At 50.0% G+C, this 18,158-nt stretch overlaps 1 protein-coding gene across 5 annotated transcripts in view; it reads right to left on the bottom strand.

Annotated features, from left to right (window-relative positions):
• The window catches only part of kat80 (katanin 80), a 204,711-nt gene that overhangs the window by 137,719 nt on the left and 48,834 nt on the right, over positions 1–18,158 (bottom strand). For all 5 annotated transcript variants that reach the window (XM_070531014.1, XM_070531011.1, XM_070531010.1 and 2 more), the window contains exon 2: positions 14,776–14,906. In XM_070531014.1, the coding sequence (XP_070387115.1) occupies positions 14,776–14,906 (131 nt within the window). The remainder of the gene's footprint in view (positions 1–14,775; positions 14,907–18,158) is intronic.

Genomic DNA, 18,158 nt, shown 5'->3' with positions numbered 1-18,158 from the left:
CCAGTGAACTCCTGTTTTGTTTGGATGCGCCACAACAGTCACTGCTGGCGTTAAAGAAAATGCCTACAGTGTAATTGACAGCAGCGCAACTAACGAGTCAATTTATGCATCCACTCTGTGCTGAGGTGCTGCTTTCGGTTACAGGTGGTATGCGCAATATGAATACATTACGAATTTTCGTTCCTTTAAGTAATATTTACCGCGAGCCGCTCAATGGTGTAAAACACGTTTCAATCACTGCGAATAAAAAAGAAAGAACGCGTAAATAACTTTAGCTTGGGAACGCGGAGTTTTCATCTTGCCCACTAAATATCCATTACACTATTAAATAAGCTTACATTGCAAATAAAGAAATGGGTCAAGGGACAACCTGTCATGACCGTACCTAAGCTCAAGCGCACTAAACAGGGTAAAACTGGGGAAATCCCGTGCAAAACTCACGCATAATGTTCAGCTGCATTACAGAAAGTCTGTTGACTGCAACAAAAAAGCGCCAGTAACAACGCAATAGAATGTTCATGACGACTTTAGTGAGGGGTCATCCGGAGCGCGCTTTACGGTGGTCAAATGCGTTCCCGCAAACGGCTCCACAGTGTCGCGAACGTTGCATTCATAAAGCTCGCATAATGCTGCGACGGGGCATGCCCTCAATTAATCCAGGATAGCGTTGCCGCCAAGCTCTAAACTCGAGCGGCATCGGCTAAGCAGGGCCCCCTCTGTCCAGCGTTAAAAGAAAGGGGGGGGGGGGGGTGCGCACGGCGCTAAGCAAACGCTGGCCGCGCGCAGCCTCCGCGACTCGCTCGCGCAGGCAGCGCGTGCGATTCACGGCAGCGTTCGCAGTGCTGAGGGGCGCCACGGTTCACGTACTGTAACACAATGGTGTAACGGGATAGAACAGAAAAAAAGATGAAGGCGCCATCCGCGCTCAGCGAACGTGACGAAATGCCCCGGCGTGAACCGCAGCGTCAAGCTGCCAGAGCACAGACCGCTTACCGCGGGTATAGTGCCCGGGCGGCGCGCATTATACCGTGTATCGTAGTCGTGCCGCTCACAAAAAAGCCTTTCTCAACCACTCTTCCTCCGCCCTTTTCCCCGCCAGCCGCTCCTGGCTCGTTTCGTAAGCTGTACAGACAAGTTACACGAACAAGGGAGCGGATGCTCCGTCTAGCGTTCCAGTAAATAACGGCCTCGGCGCATAAGCAAGCAAGGTGAAGCGCACGGCCGTTCGTACGTTGAACCGTGCTCGGTAAGGTATCTGGGAGGTTTAATACGTCACTTTAGCCAACGTGTACCCAAGTATCTGACGCGATGAAACAAAAGGACATCGGCCACTTGGTGGCAACTGTTTCGGGGAAAGTTTTCAGGATACGGTGTTGTTGGCCGCAGAAGTGGTTGGTCCGGTCAGCCGTTAGCCACATTTAAGTACTACATATCTTACCGCAAGCCAAGAGCGCTCGGACGTTGCCAACGTGTATCTAAAGGAGGCACGCCTCCTGCACACTGACTGATCAGAATACATGGCAGATAAGCAAAGCCCCCATTCGAAGCTGTCAGATGAATAATAATTTCAGCCAGATTTAGGTGCCGAGTAAAACCTATGTGCAGTCGGCGTTCGTTCGCAGCTCGAAAAAGCATCGCTGCCGAATAAAGCACAGCGTGCGGCTTCGCGTGCTCCGCCCACGAATACGCCGGTGCCATTAAAGAACGCCCTCCACAGCAGTCAGCGGAGCTTGGCAGCCTTCGACGTCCAATGAGCCAGACCGAAGACAGAAGGAACAAGTTGCCAAGCGCCCTCCTCAGTTTATCGCCCCCATGCGCCCATAAAGCGAAGGACGACAGCGCAATGAAAAACACAAAGGAGACCGGGGAGCTAACAACGGCCACAGCTGAGGCCACGGTGCGCTACAGGGGCAATTACGAGACTCCGATACCGAGCTGTGCTCAACGCTACCCGATCGGGGCGATGATTAACGAAGTCAGCAAGCGAGCCCACCTCTGGTAATTAAGTGATCGAGCGATTAAGACACAGGTGCATTTAATTTGTCTAGCACGTACTCGAGGGCTCTTCGCGAACAGGACTTCCTGCACGGGAGAATTATTGTCCCGACACTCCATGCACGCGCAAAGCAAGGCCTTGTTTACGTACGCGCGCGCCCGCGTGGGCGAGTCCAATGGCGGCCGCAACCGCGGCCATTGTGGCGCCAACCAGCTGTACGCTCAGAGTGCGCGCGCACGGTTGGCGCGAAACTCTGGCTGCTGACAAACCAAACGACTCAGCCCAATACAGACGAGATGCGCCTTCCTGAAAGCGTGCGCTGAGTAAACGCGCGCATGGCAGCCGGAGGTGCGTCATGCAGTGCGCGCGGTGGTGACACACGAAGTGCGAAGGAAAGCTGCAGCCACAACAGACGTGCCGGTGCGCTGCGAGACGTTTTCATGCCGTACAGCGATGCAACGTTACTTTTACTTCCCGGTGCATACGCCACGAACGTGTGAACAAGGCCTGCACTACGGCAGTGTACCTGTCTCTCTCTCATATAACGAGCTAGTCATGCGTCGGGACTTCCGCTTAAAGGGATGAGGAACATTAAATCAGCTAGGACAACTAGACTCATTGCTTTTGGTCGAAGAAGATCGATTACTGCAGAGAAGAAAGTTAGAGCAAACCTCCCTTTTTGGATACAGCCCGCGAACCGCGGTGAAGGCGCAGCCATTCTGAGGTCAGATATTTCAAGGGTTCTCCTTGTATTTGGGCTTCCTATTTCTGCAGGAAAGGTGCTAAAATGTACCATGCTAGGTCCTTGCGCTTACTTTCGAATACAGTGGTTCTTTACTGAGCAATAATTAAGTAACCTCGAGCGCACAATTTCACCCAAGACGTTACACAATGCTAGTGCGGGTGTTTCCATGTGTATGGCGTCGCCACCAGCCTTTCGATCTTGCGCCATATCTGGCTTCCAAGCTTTCGCTCATGGTAAGACTGTACCTTAAAGCCCCTTGCTTAAGTGATCCTTCACACGAGCACTATGCTCAACTGATACGCCGGAGACGTTATGTTTTCATTCCAGCAAGGCATTTTACGAGAATTTCATGTGCGGTAACTCTTTATGCGGACAAATAAAACAAACGCCGGAGCCAATGCGGTAGCACCAGCAAGCAATGATTTCGTATACACCAGAACACCGTGAATTCAAAGGGCGCCGCCATATTGATGAGCGCCGGTCGCGCCATCTATCCCAAGCGCCGCGAAGTAGCAGGCCTGGGCTGCCACGCCGGGAGATACGACCCGGCGCGAAAGCGAAACTTGGGCTTTTTAGCTGGGCGGAAGGCGTGTTTCACGTTTTAACGCGATAGCGTTAAGGAGCTCGTGTCGCAGAAAAGCCGGTGTCGTCGGCGTCGGTGTCGGTGTCGGCGTCAGCGTTTTGCGGCGTTGACCGTGAGCGATAAATCACGGCATGCACTCCATAAATAAAAAGCAACTTCCAAGATGGGCTGGGTGGGAATCGAACCAGGGTCTCTGGAGTGTGAGACGGAGACGCTACCACTCAGCCACGATTTCGATGCTTCCAAAAGGTGCAAACGCGCCTCTAGTGAATGCGGTGTTGCCTTCGAAACGAGCCGTGGAAAGTTATACTGTGGTGTATATCGGTAATTATGAACATGTAACTTACAGAAGTCGCAATTACACGAGTAGCGAAGCGCGTTTCGCTGCATTTCTTCTGCGCTTTCCGCACACGGAGAGCCATCTTGCGGCAAACACAGAAGACCCCCTCCTCTCCATGTATAGCGCTGCCCCGACAGATGGCGCGCCACGCGCGCATTGGAGCTGTCGCGGCTCGCTCCCTCTGTAGAATCAAGCGTCCTTCCTATCTTTAGATCACTATCTCTCTATCTCTCTGCCCGTGCCGATCACGGCGTTTGGCTGGCGTGCATCATTTCCCCCTCCGGGATACCGAGTTCTTTGGTTCGCTCCGCTTGCTCAGGCGCACGTTTCGTTGCTGCGCCGAACGCCGCGTTGCTCGACCATATGGCTCGACGCTCACCGCGTCTGATGCGGGGCGCCTCGTAAGTGATGGCTGCCCTGTAGCCCATTGTCTTACACCCATTGGCGGGTCGACGGGAACGCTATCGCGTTCCACTCTTGAAGGCGAAGCTTAAGCGTCCTCCAATTTTTTTCTAACCTGTCATTTTCGCTGTCTGGATTCAATCAAACTTCAAGACCTCGTGCAAGTCCACAATGGACACACTGAGTGCTGTGCAGACTGCAGAAGCGAATACATCGGGTAGGTACGCTATTACGTTTGTACAAACCGCGCGCTATATGCTAGAACACCTGTGAGCTTTTTGGCACGTAACCTGTGAAGGAATTTACAGCACTGTGTTGGTGCCATATATTATTAAAGCACGCAGAACACTGTCATCTGCACTTTCAGTTTGGTCTTGTTTGTAATGGTCTCTACTGGGTTGGCCGCGCTTGGCAACCAACTGGCGAGGTCGTTTGACTGCTTGGTTAGCAGACGCCTGCCCTTCACCACCTGCACATTGAAAACAAAATAGATGTTATAGTAAGAAAGGCTGTAGTTCTTTCCCATGCCATCACTGTTGCGAAGATATAAAGTCCTCTCAAAATGAAATAGAAAATACACCAGGCCAATTGTATCCTGCAACCACTTAAGAGTACAACATTCATAATAAAAGCCTACAGCACCCGAACAAGCAGCATATGAAGCTGAACCTGCACTCATTGGAAAATGAGGTACTACAGTAGTTATAATGTTCAACTACATGTGCATTAAAAGCCCGTATAACAGGGCGAGCATGACAGATGCAGGTGTTGTACAGTTGCACAAACCATGACAGGGCACGTAAAATTACCATCCCTGCTTAAAGCTGCATCATCAGGACCCCTTTGGTACAAGACAACAACCGCACCTGCATTCCAAGAAATTAGCCCCACCAACTGCAGCTACCTAGTACCAGACCTGTTTCGCTTGTGCGAGGCCATCGGATTGTTGGCGCTCCCTTAGAAAAGAAAACAGTAAAAAAAACTAGTGAGAACGATCAAAATTTTGTTACAAAATACAAGAATAATTAAGCACTTTATTTTCCTCGCCATATGAACGGAAATATTTTGCGCTTTGCCCCGCATAACAGCCCGCACGCAGTTTAGAGCTCAGGAGGCTCAAATGAATTCGTTGCGAATGACACCTGCAACACCAGCTCGTAAAGGTAGGTGCGCTGCAAGAACACCTTCGGCGACGAGTAGTCGTCGTTTACGTTTTTGTGGACGCATGCTATGTGACGAGCAGACTTCGGTTTACTTTCACTAGCAATAACGCTCACCAGCAAGGCCTACAACTTGTCGTTCACGCTTAATGGTCATTCCGTGCACCAGCTGCAAGTATCGCTAACCGCAAACTCAACTGTTCCGCTTAACCGTCGGGAGCTCTGCCTGAATGAAAACACGAAAAGGCTTGCCTTTTTGTTATAGCCAAGGCGAAGCACCGGCGCGGGATTCTGCTCTGTAGGCTTGTTGCCCAGAAAGTGCTCGGAGCAAACCTGCGTGTTACACGTATTACGTTCGTAGGGCGCAAAGTTGAACGTGGCACCAAAATATACACAGATCGAATACTCACTCGTGCATTTTCACTGGGTTGGTAGTTCTTCCTATTCACTGCAGCTATCCACCGGTGGCGCAGCTTGGCATTCTTCGTTGCGGATGGAAATCGGCGCAGGCTGAAAACACCGCACCGGCACGATTCCCTACGTGTGTTGTGCTCTTCGCAAACAGCGCTAAGCGACCTGCTCCTTTTCCGCTGGTTGTTTTGGCATCCAAACACGACGCAATGATGCCCAGATGACTTCTACTTTGGATCCGTGTGAACGGGCACATTTCCGCACTTTGGAACCCTAGAGCTGGCGCTTGCCATGTCTACTGGTCGCCGGCGAACACACTTTGGCAGCCCAGTACAAAACGGCGCCGGTCGACCGGGCAACCCGGGTGCGAGAGTATGCGTTCGGTTAGTCTGGGTGCGAGACTAGCGTGTTCTGGTCTATACATTTACGTCCTGCGAAATCTGCTTGGAAAAAAAAGTATGTTATCCTACAATGAAAACTTGGCAATAGTCTTAGCACATGGCGAGAACCTACACCCGATGTACTCCGCTAGCGGAGATTGCCCACGATATATGCTATATATAGTGCCGCATACAAATTTTTCGGATTTCTTCTGAGATCATCTTTCTTCATTGCACCGGATTTATTCACGCACAGTAGCTTAAGCGCGTCACCTTAACCAAAACTATTTTTTTCTTATGCCTTCTTCTGCACGATTTTCACCAGCTTTCTTCAACCTGGACTGTACTCTCTCGGGTTATCGCCGAAGTAAAAAAACGAAGCGCGCGCCCCATGGCACTGCTTACTAGAGCCAAATTTGATATTCCGCTTTCAGCATTTAAACAGACAGTAATTCATTTTTTAAATATTACAAGCTTTTGTGAAAAGTGTGTACGTACGCGGGTGTGCGCGTGCGCTCATGTTGGAAGCAATGGATCAGCGGAAAGTAAGCAGGAAGTTAGCATTTATTTGTGCCCAAGCGAAGGTCACAATATTCTCGCCTACAAACACGAAGGGCGTCTACACTGTTTTGCAGAACGACCGAGAAGACGATGCATGCACAGATCATTATATGCAATGCTTCGTTAAGTATGGACGCAGGGGGAGGGAGCGAGAGAGAGACAGAGAGAGAGCATCATCAGCGAATATAATGCAATGTATGCAAAATAAACGAGGACTAGCAACGGAACAATGAGACGCGAGAAAATAAGCCACTGGTTGCGCAATAACCGGGTCCACCCCGTGCCTCAAAACGAGGGCACACGCACGCACGGAGACCACCACACTGTCGCATGTTACAAAGGACAATTCTTCCTTTCTCACGCACGGTATATACTGGCCCTCCTGCGTCGCTACAGGGGGCTGTTTTGCTCGCTGCGTAGATGTCGGCTTTCTTATCCTCTTGTTCCTTTCAGTGCAGCCGGACTTGTTCAGCGGTCAACGTCATGCCCCACTCTGGGACACGCATCAAGACGTGGCGAGAGCCAGATGTGCCAGATGTACCTTGTTATGTGCAGAACAACGGCCACGCTATGCCACACAATGGAGCTAAATAGCCACAAGCCCACCATGGGTGAATGAGAACTGCCGGCTCAATATTATTAAAAAAAAAGAAACAAAAAGACAAATAAAGCCTCGGTCGCGCGCGCGCGGGCGCGACGACCGCATTGCCGGCTCAAAGGGAACACAGGCCGCGACGGGAGCTGCCCGGGGCACCAGAAACAACACAGACAAGCCCCGGAGTGTTTATGAGGCTGTGAAATCAATCTCGGCAGTTTGTGAAAGGCACTGGAGGCAATTCATCACAGAGCCGCGGGGCGACAATCTGGGAGTGCACGATTGTTGCATGGAGCAACAAAATGGTGCGGAACAAAACGGAATAGTTTCGTTGTTACGCCGTTCAAGTGTCTACCTGCCGCAGTTAACTGGCCCAGCTTACGACGTTTTCGCTCAGCGTTCCCTTATCAGTGGAAGGAGGGACACATGCAGTGAATGCACGAACTACCGCTCACTCTCTGTTCGCTCTTCGAATGCCGAATGAGCGCTACCAGATGGTGTCGTTGTTCTGAAATGTCAACAATCCGTGACTGAGATGAGATATAAATGTGAATGAGATTCTCAAATGTGGCCTGAAAGTTCAACAATCAATAGTCCTCTTTCACAGTAGTATTTCATGCTGCTAGCCTCCTTCATCGCATTACTTCTTCTAGGGAAGAGATAGGCAAGAGACAAGAAGGCCAGTCTCATCAGGTTCGCAAAAGAAAAGCATAGTGCCAGAAGCGCCTCCCTTGCGTAGTATGAGGGATCACGCGACGCGCTCCTCACCGGTTTGGCTGTCGGCGCTCAATAAAAAAAAACACCACGGGAGCCCTCCTAGGCATTTCTGCAAGTACTCTCGAAACGACAGAAGTTCTTTACTGTCAAAATAATAATCTTGGGCAAACAGAAAGCACGAAATGGTTTAAAGACGCTATCTCTTTACCGAATACGTACAGTGAACGCCCACTCCGCGCGGTAGCCGCGATGGAGACCCCCGAACCGGTTTCTTACATGAAAGGTAAGCAATCACTGAGAGCAAACTGTAAAATATGTTCTTATAGTGGGCTGTCTGTATAATGAAATAGAGCATAACAGAATGAAGCCTCAATGCAGTGATCGCACGGGTTCGCAGCGACCGACTGCGCGTCTCCATGCATGTCCGCGCACTATGTTTCGCTTTCGCTGCGAACGCGCGTTTTCGGATCGTTCTGCGAACTTCATTTAGGCCGCAGCATATGAGCATTTGACAGTACACAAACAACCATTGTTACGTGGACGCTATCAGAGCTGTTCAAAAATAATTTCGTTATAACTCGGGACTTCAACGCCTACGGCGACTTGTGACGTGCCGTCGCGACGATTCGATGTCTTTTTTTTTTTCGTTTCTTCTAAATTTTTGCACGTTTCAATATCATTATTTCTTAAGTTGCATCGTGCTGCATGTTTATCGGTCTTCTGAGCGAGCAATTTCCCGCCACTTGTTTTTCGTAATCCAGCATAGGTTCATTGTTTGCTGCTAACACAGACATGAGCATATGCCATGCTTTTTTTATGTGCTTATTACCGTTACCTATCCATTCCAGTGAATTTGCCACTGTCTAGCACCAACAAGTTCACAGATCAAAACGACATGACAATCAGCCAGGCAGCGCGCGCGAGCGAGCGTATCAGTGCGCGCGTTCTGCTGCTCACTGAACATCGCAGCCCCGACGCCGTAGCAGAAATCTTCCTAGCGGAACTGCTTGCTGCACACCCGAGTTGAAGCCGATGGCTGCTTGCCGGTAATAAGTTTCGCGATCCAAGCTTCACGCAGCTTCTTGTCCCGCGGGGTCTACGTGTGAAAGCTGACACCGGGCTCCGTTGCGATGGTCCGGCACTGCGGCACCGATCAGTAGCCTACCATGTTGGACGCCTTCAAAGACCGCCACTACCTATTATAGTGCTTCGAGTGTTGTCGAGTAGACACCAGAAGCGGGAAAACCTCCACACTTAATCAGAACCGCAGCGCAGGTGGGACTTTAAGCTTTCCATTTCAGCTCGCTTCGGCGCTTCCGAAACAGCCGACACGGCCGTTATGTCCACGTGATCCCTCATACCACGTCACGCCGATGGCAGCGCCAGCTTCTCCAGTGGTGGAGCTCGCCCCCAATACGCAGGTATATCTGGTATGCGCGAGCGAATTGGTCTTACTTTCTGAATAATATACAGCTGCAATCAGGACGAGTAATACCGCTCGGAGCATGGCTATAGAAACTCGTAGAGTGGATACTTGGATGTGTCTTGGCACACCAGATTCACCCTTGTGTATCGTGCTTACCTACGAGGGCAACAACGGTTACTCCCGTACGTCAGTAAACAATTTCTGTCATTTTTCTGTAACATGCATGACCATGAAAGCCACGAACAGAGAATGTTACTGAAACTACAAAAAAAGAAAACAGAAAGGGTATGCTAATAAATTTGCTACATTTTATCAATTTCTTTTTTCAGATCAAATTTTTAACAACATAGAACCAACACCTGCTCGTAGTACTTGCGAGAGCTTGCACTTGAGTCTAGACGCGTAAGGCGCATGAACTAACGAGCGCCGACTACGGTAATGATACTGCGAAGAAGGACCTGCTCCGACAGTGGACCGTAATATTATAGACAAAAACTAAAGGAGTGCTATTTCGGGCTAAAAATATGCAGGCCACTTTACAAGAAGACCTCAGGATTAATTTCTCTACGATTGAAGTCGCTGAATCTAAATTCTCTAGGTGTACACTATGACTAACGCATGACCTGGCACAATCATACAGGTTTCGTTGCAGGCAAACTATCCCAAATTGCTGATTTCATCTACTCACTGCACTTTCTCCCCCGTTCCATTAAACAGTTGATATATAATTCCTCTTTCATGAGCCACTCAAACTACTGTTACCTTCTGTGGGGTACGACTTCTACAACAAACATTAAGAAGTTGTACACACTACAAAAAAAAAAACGCCGTTCGTGCTATATGTAACACGCCGTACGAGTTGCTATCTGCCTCCTTATTTCAAGAGCTTAAGATTTTGAAAATTACCAATCTTATGGAATACCGTCTGGCAATAGCCTATAAAAAGGAGCACAAAAGCAATATAAGCCTTATACAGTCAATAGCCCAACTCAACAAACGTAAAACTCTTTACACAATCAGATTTCCGGAATACTGGTACACACCTCACTCACGTACGCATTACGGCATGCAAATGCTATGTTCTAGACTGCCTAGGTTACTCAATGAACTGATGAGTAATGAAATTGATGTACTGTCGTGTTCTCCAGTTGAACTTTAACTTTTTCACGCCACTGAATGATTCAGTTATGTCCTTATTCATGTCTAAACTACGTCTGATTCAATTACGATTCAAATGTCCTTTATTGACTAGATGAACAATGTTTTGGTATTTATATAATCACTATTTTGTAGTCATTATGTAATATGTTGCTCCACCCTGCTGCTCGGATGTTTATGGGTTAGTGGGACTTAAGCTGATATTTGCAGCTTCTTTCGCACTTTCTCACCCCAACCACTGTATTGTACTTGTCTTGTGGAAATAAACATTCATTCACAAAAAGGGAAATTACAGCCTCGTCGCCACGTATGCAACAGAAACGTCGAATGCCTGCACAGACCGGTATACGCGATCGAAACCTGTAGCGCGGTCAGCATGGACGCTTAAGAACTACGAAGAACTCCGCCCGGCTTTCCCTTCAGATCGCATTCTGTTGGACGGCTACTTCGAGTCATCTTAGAGCCTCTAGCGAGTCACCGTTACTTTCAAAAAACTATGGCCAGACATGGTTCGCCGGAGGCTCCAATCGTGGCTAGCGTCACGGATGACAAAAATAAAGGCAACTCTCGGGGCAGGTAGCAGGCTGCGCGCACTCTACGCAGGAGAGCGAGCTCGCGGGAGAGGGGATCGACATGAATCAAGCCACGCGGCCATTCAGCAGCCCACCACACGATGGACAGGCGGCGGGAAGCACCCCCTACGGGCCGACGCCGCCGCCGCCGTGGCCACCTGAAAGCGAGCCGCACTTCCGGGTCCGTCCGGCTGCACGCTGGCGACAAGCAGTAGAAGGGGAGGAGGGGGGACGAGGTCATCGAACTCTGCGCTGGGCACACGGCGGCTGGCTGCACGGTCGGCAAGTAGCTGGCTTCACGCGATCATTTCAATGATCTCTTCGCCACGGGACCTGTTGGGGCACACCGATGGCTGGGTGTCGCGGGTGTCAACGAAGAAACGGCAGCGCTCGCAATGGAATCACGGCGACTTACCAAACAGCGCCACAGGCATATTCTACTTTCCAAACAGGTCGCGGCAAAAACCTACTGCAGACGGAAAAGTCATCACAGGTAAAAGACGCTTGATTAGAACACTCCTTACAGATGAAAACATTACGTCGATCCCTTCGTAGCTGCATGAGCGTCACAAGCCAGCAGTTTGAAGCTAGAAAACGAGTAGATGGAGGAATATATATGGAGAAGATGAGGGTACTTAATGGGCTTGTTGGTATGGCCACTCCTACTTTGCTGTAGCGTAGGTAGAACGACCGGACACACAGAAAGGCACTATGTGTGCTTGTCTAATGTGTCCAGTCGTACTGCGAGCGCTACAACAAAGTAGTAAGTGGTGAAGGTATGCGACGTGGTGATTCACGTAGGGGATTCCTTCCCGTAATAATCTCCTTGTATGAAATGTCCCGAAATGTCAAATCGCAAACATTAGTTTCAACTTTCTGTACTACTCTAATATGAAACGACGAAGCGAAGGTTCCCTACGGATCGACGCGCGAACCAGGCGGGCCGTGTTTCATGCTCTTTGACGCCGCACACAAACTAACAAAACGAGACCCTTTCACCGATAGTTGCGTGGTACCAAATTATTCCTTTGCTGGAAAAATACGTATACAGTCTAAGAAAAGTTTACACCCTCTGGAGCGTATATTTGCCACACAACAATAATCGTCATATGTCTTGCCCGCATTTCCTTTCTTGAAAACACTGCGCTCGTTATTTTCCTGTCGGGAATGCTATGCCATGCTAATAACGCGCATGCCGTTCGTTACTGGAAAGTACTAGGCTCGCGGCGTTAAAGAAAGGAAATGCGGACAAGAAAGATGACGATTACCGTTGTGTGGCAAATATACACCCCAAAGGGTGCAACTGTTTTTAGAGTGTACAGGATGAGTATTTACAACTGAAATATATAAACGAGTAACAGAGACAAAACCCATTTGAATGGGCAACAGCTAGGCAGTATAAACAACCCCAGCTGAAATCAATGTGTAAAGATAAACGCATCAGCCGATAAAGAAAGAAAAGAAAAACCTACGACCAAATATCTAAGCACATGAGCGCAAAAGGGCTCCATCCCTACACGGAGATTACTGTTGCGCACGTGGAAGCCAATGAATGCGCTAACAACAAAATATGTAGTGATTACCCACTACGCCCCCTCGCTGTTGTGCAACTAAATGCAGAACATTGTTGCCTTGTAGAAAAATCAAGAGGATGTTGGGAAAAGGCAAAATACCTGACAGAGGACCCAACACACTTGTACACAGTTCGTACAGCACGCATATATATACAAAATATACTATATCAATCAATACGAACCGAAAGGTCAACACCTTTAAGCGGCAAACCAGTCCATCATAAAAAAACAAGAAAGAAAGTACAATTGCGATATTACTTTAGAACAGGCTGTAACTATGCAAAACATGTATCTTGGACACTTAAGTACCATTACTCTGGACAAAGCAACAACTAGTGTAGAACAATATGAATCAAGTGAATACAATTCAGAATTGGTATGGTTAATACAGTGCATGTAGCACAATTCGCATTGCCTAACTACGATAACATAAGATCCAATAACGTTCGTAATAAAGAGGAAAAAAATGAAAACTATTTAGATACAACATAAAAACAGGACGCACTGCTCCTACAACTGTGTACGGGTGTATAACACCCGCCACTGTTAGCAGGTGTACCGTTATAATGTTCTTTTGTGTGCTGACAGTCAAAACGTATATTTTCCTGCATAATGTTTTTTTTTTTTCTTTAACTTGTAGCTTGAAGGCTTTTTCGGGACAATTGAAATTAAGCTTTGGTTCTAATTTGTTGAATATGCAAGTTGTTTGACAAATAAAAGTAGGGTTCCAATAATTTGTTCGTGTTCTTTGCGTACGACGAAGGTTTCGGCGGATAGGACAATGGCGTTGCCCAACAACATAAACCTAACGAAGAATGCAAAACAAAGAAGAAACAAGAGCACGGAAACTCAAGTGGAAAAAAAAACATTCCCATGCACATGCTACGTCGGCGCCTTCATAAAATGACTCCGTAAAGAACGTTCTTGGAGATGAAGAACACGCCTGAACTGTATTTCGACAACATTCCCGAGCACGGCCCCCGCATAGCCCACCCGGGTGCACCCAGAGATGCAGCGAGGCGCAGCACATTAAAACGACGGCTCGAGCATCCTCTCACTTTCTGCTGGAATTAACACGCAGGAATACACAAGCGACACGAAGGCACGGCTTGAAAACGCCAAGCGAAACACGAGCGGCACGGGCGGGCTTTCGCTCGCGGAACCGAGCGGGACCGAAACGTGGCCGGAGCTCGTCCGCACTGAATCGGCACGCTGGGCGCGCGACCTTCACCGTGGCGCGGGGTCGAGCCGGGAATAAAGCCCGCTAAAGCTCGTTCAGCCCAGCAGGCCGGTGTAACCACCGCGTAATGCGAGGGTACACAAAACGGTCCGGTCGCGGGCAGCCGCACACCGGTGAGCTAGATTGGAAGAAAAAGAAACGGGCGCCCGACCATCGCGTAGAAAACTCAGCCGCCACTGCGCGCTCCACTGATCAAAGACCTGCTCTCGGACCGCTCCGGGGAAACGGTTATCGAGCACCTCCTCTATCTCTCTCTCTTTGCACACGCGCAACTCATTGTCCGGCCGCGAAGGGAACGCACATAAGACGAGGGCCACATTTCCTCGGCCCTGCGTCCACCGGCGAGCGCCCGCGCACAAAAGAACGAAGGAATTCTGTGCGCGCGCGGCCTCCGAATTTTTTGGTCCTCTGCAGCGGCGCGCCGAGACGTGAGCGCTGAATTGCGCCCAAAACTGCACCGTTGCAGAAAATAGCCAGCGCACGGTAACCGATGAGGCGCCACATTCAATTGGAGAGACAGAAAGGGGCGCCCGGCACGGGAGAAGGGAGGGAAACGGGGCCACCAAGGAACAGGGAGAGGGAGGGTACTCGGCCCCGAAACAAATGTGCCAGTCACAGCGGCAGAGCGGAGCCTCGTGAAAACGCTTGACGACTCGTAGGGCCAAACTGATCGCAGCGGATGTGAACTTACGGAGACAGTCGTCATCCCTCCACGGCGGGGCCCGGAGGCGCGACACCTTGCGCCGCTGCGTGCCACTTGGATACACTTACAAAGGGCACAGCTGTATCGTTTGTAATAAGGCGGGAATCAGGAGGGAACGTCTTGATAAACACTCAAGACAGGTCCGTGACGCCTGTCTTGGTATTTCTCAATACGTAACCAAGTAGAGGTTTCAGCGACGATGCGGTACTCACCATAATGCAGTTGGCCTTGCCAATGGCCCACAAGTTGACCTTGTTGTCTTCGCCGCCGGTGACCATGACGCGGCCGGATTTGCGACCGATAGCGAGGCATTTGACTGTCGAGCCATGAGCAACGAATTCCTCTGCAACATAGAAAGAAACGGAAAAGAAATGTAAGTCGTGCGACGGGTCATTAACCCGAAACACGCATGTCCATGCACCCTATTCAACATGCTTAATATTTTCCTGCAGGTGGGTGCCTTCATACTGCGATTCTAAACCGACAGGTGGGAATGAACACAAAAGAGCACCGTCATGGACATTATTAGGGGAATATCGCGGTAACGAAGAAACGCAAGAGACCACACATCACACAGCGCACGCTTGAGAAAGAAATATGCAGATAACTTGAATGCTTAGCTCAATGTGTATGAACTATTTCCCTAGCCACTGCAGTAAAAGAGAAAAAAGAACACACGCTGGAACATATCTGTTACGCCAGCCAAAAGAAACTAGCCCCGCGAAGACACATAGCGACAACGGCTGTTTCCGAGCCTGTGACACGCCGATTATCAGGTGTACTGCACGGGGCGGAGGCAGCCCGACGGCCGTCGCGACGCGCGCGAGCCAGGTCAATCCCCGTTGGAAGCTCCTCCATGCGTGAAACAATACAGTCCGCGTGTCACGCCGGAAGTGTCTGACGCACAGCTTCGTACGTAAGCAAAAAGCGACAATGCGGGATCCAAAGTCTCGAACAAAGGCGGCGTTTCGAAAGGCGTCGCACCAGACAGACGACGCGACGACTGCAAGTGCCAATGCTCGAACATCTGATACCGCATTACAAAGCGCACAGGTAAACTAGCATGTAGTGCTCGTATAACTTGAGTGGATGCATACTTCTGGCAATAAGTTATTACTCTGCCAGGGCTTCTCGCACAGCTTAGGAACGATGATCTCTTTAGTCATATCCAGCGGGTAGTTAAACAATTTTAGTGTCGAAGTGTCAAAGCGGCGATTAGTTCTTGCATGGTCCACCCAGAGAAGTAAACTTTCGAGGAAATCAGCTATTTGTTGCTAAATTTACAAACCATTACGTCAAGCTTTACGCAGACGCAAAAAAAAAAGTTACGAAGTCGTGACACATACGAGGATAACGTCGTGGTTGGAAAAAAAAAGTTGCTAAGAAGTAACGGGTATTTCCAGCGATCTTTTTCTTTTTATTTTCTCCCCCCTTGACCCACATGACGAGTGCAAGACTTGAAAAGACTCCAGAGACATAAGCTCACTCTGATCACATCGCGCTGCCACGAGCATGGTACACTGATGTGCGCGAGTTCATGGAGACATTGCACGGCGGCTAACACATGAGAAGGTGCGAGAAATATGCTGACATCACACTTGTTGCTGCTGGCAAACCAAATCCTGTAGGGTAGACCAACGCCCAAATACGCTATTAGGCTGTCAAAAAAATTGTAACAATTGGCCCTGGCCACTGGTAGCATTTTGAGAAAACAGTCAATACGCTTTGATCTGCATACAGTACTACAAGAAGAAATAGGACGAAGTCAAAAGTTTTGCGCAATGATGTGCCATTGTGTAATTGTTCACGTAGAAGACTACGTACCTTTTCTTTGCGTTGAGTGTTTATAACGACAGTTTATACAGCAGCGGCTTATGCAGAGCATAAAACGATAGGTACGGTGACGTCAAGGACTACAAGGTTAGAATCATCAACGCCATCCACTTTCTTAACCTTACTTAGTACAGTTAATTCTGGTAACTCTGCCAAAATACCACCCCATCGAATAAACCTCAGGTAACGGGAACATCAATCAATTGTCATTCGTCGTTACTATGCACAGCGTAAAACGAACAACAGCCTGGCAGTTATCTGGAAAACGAAAACGTTCACTGTCGCGTTATGCGCGAGCTTTCGTCTACCTTTTATTTGGCCTAGCACAAGATCGTGAGCACCCGAGCACGTGTTCGGTGTGCCGAACCAGTGACCGAATTAAGTGATTTGAAGCAGCCCCATACGTCTGACCCACCAACTGACACACACACAGTGGCGCACGCACAGGGCCACCAGGTGAGCGTCCTCGGCGCGTCCAGGGACGCGCACGGCAAGGCCGGCGGCTGATCCGCATCGCCAAACAGCGCAGCCTAGAGCTCTGACCCAGAGCCCGGTGAAAACTGACCCGGGCGCCGCGCTCAAGCGTGGCTGCACTCGGCAGCTCTGGTTCCCGGCGGCCTTGGGACCCCGGGCGCCGAGCTCGGACCCGGCAAGGACGGGCACCGATGCGCCTTCCACCGCGCGCATACGAGGGCGAATCAGAAAGTCTTTGCCTTTTTTTTTTTAGGCAATTTACGGCTGGAAATGCGAAGTCAACATATCCATTCCTAACGGTGGACCCTTGTACCGGCCCGGCCTTGTCTGCTGGTAGCTCCGCGGCGCGGTGCCGCTGTCAGTTGTTAAAGATGGCGGTTGTGCTTCACACGTCCACGGCGTACGAGCAATTAAGCGTGATTCGTTTTCTAAGGAGCAAGGGACGAACGCCCACCGAAATCCACGGGGAAATGCAGCCCACCCATGGGGAAAGGTGCCTCGCTTAAAGAAGTGCGAGGTTGTGGTGTTGTGAGTTCGCAGACATTTGAAGGACACTAAAGCTTCGCCTTTAAGAGTGGAACGCGATAGCATTTACCCGACCGCTTTTCATGATTCCCGGCAACTGCATATTATGTAACCGTAATATTTACCGGGAAACGTTGGCGGCGAACGCTATGCACGAAGGCGAGCTTTCTTATGGCGTTTTTCACTGGTCGATCTGGAGCAGCCGCCTGAATCCTCGAGCGAGCGCTCGGCTTTCACCAATCCGAGTCTGCCAGTGGAGCGCACGAACGCTCCGCGGGAGATCACACAGGAAGTCTGCGTGCACGTGACACAAACCGGTTCCGCAAACTATGCCCAAATGTTGTGCGTACCGACCGGGTACCGATTTCGCTTGAAGACGGAAGTGACGCCATGTGACGCGTTCTATTTCCGCCCGAATCCGCGTCTCGGCGGCGGAGCAAGTGAGAGCGATCCGGCGCGGAGCGAGTTGATCCGAAACGACCAGTGGAACGCGCGAACCCGCTCCAGATCGACCAGTGAAATTCGGATTCGTTGCCGCGGAGCAAAAAATCCTGCTCCGAATCGACCAGTGAAAAACGCCATTAGGGTTGCTGGATGCGCCCTCTCGCCGCATGCATGCAGGCACCCTAAGCTTTCTGGTAGAAACGCGACTTCTTGCGTGGACCGCGATGAGGCGGAGGCGAGCGCCATCTGGAGGTGTTGCAAGGAACTGGGAGCGCCGCTTTATGGCCTTTGAGATTTGCGCGCGCAAATATCGGAGGCC

This window comes from Dermacentor albipictus, chromosome 1 (genome assembly GCF_038994185.2).
Source record: "Dermacentor albipictus isolate Rhodes 1998 colony chromosome 1, USDA_Dalb.pri_finalv2, whole genome shotgun sequence".
Classification (NCBI taxonomy): domain Eukaryota; kingdom Metazoa; phylum Arthropoda; class Arachnida; order Ixodida; family Ixodidae; genus Dermacentor; species Dermacentor albipictus.
The sequence above is the reverse complement of the archived record's forward strand: the minus strand, read 5'-3'. Positions and strand labels throughout refer to the sequence as shown.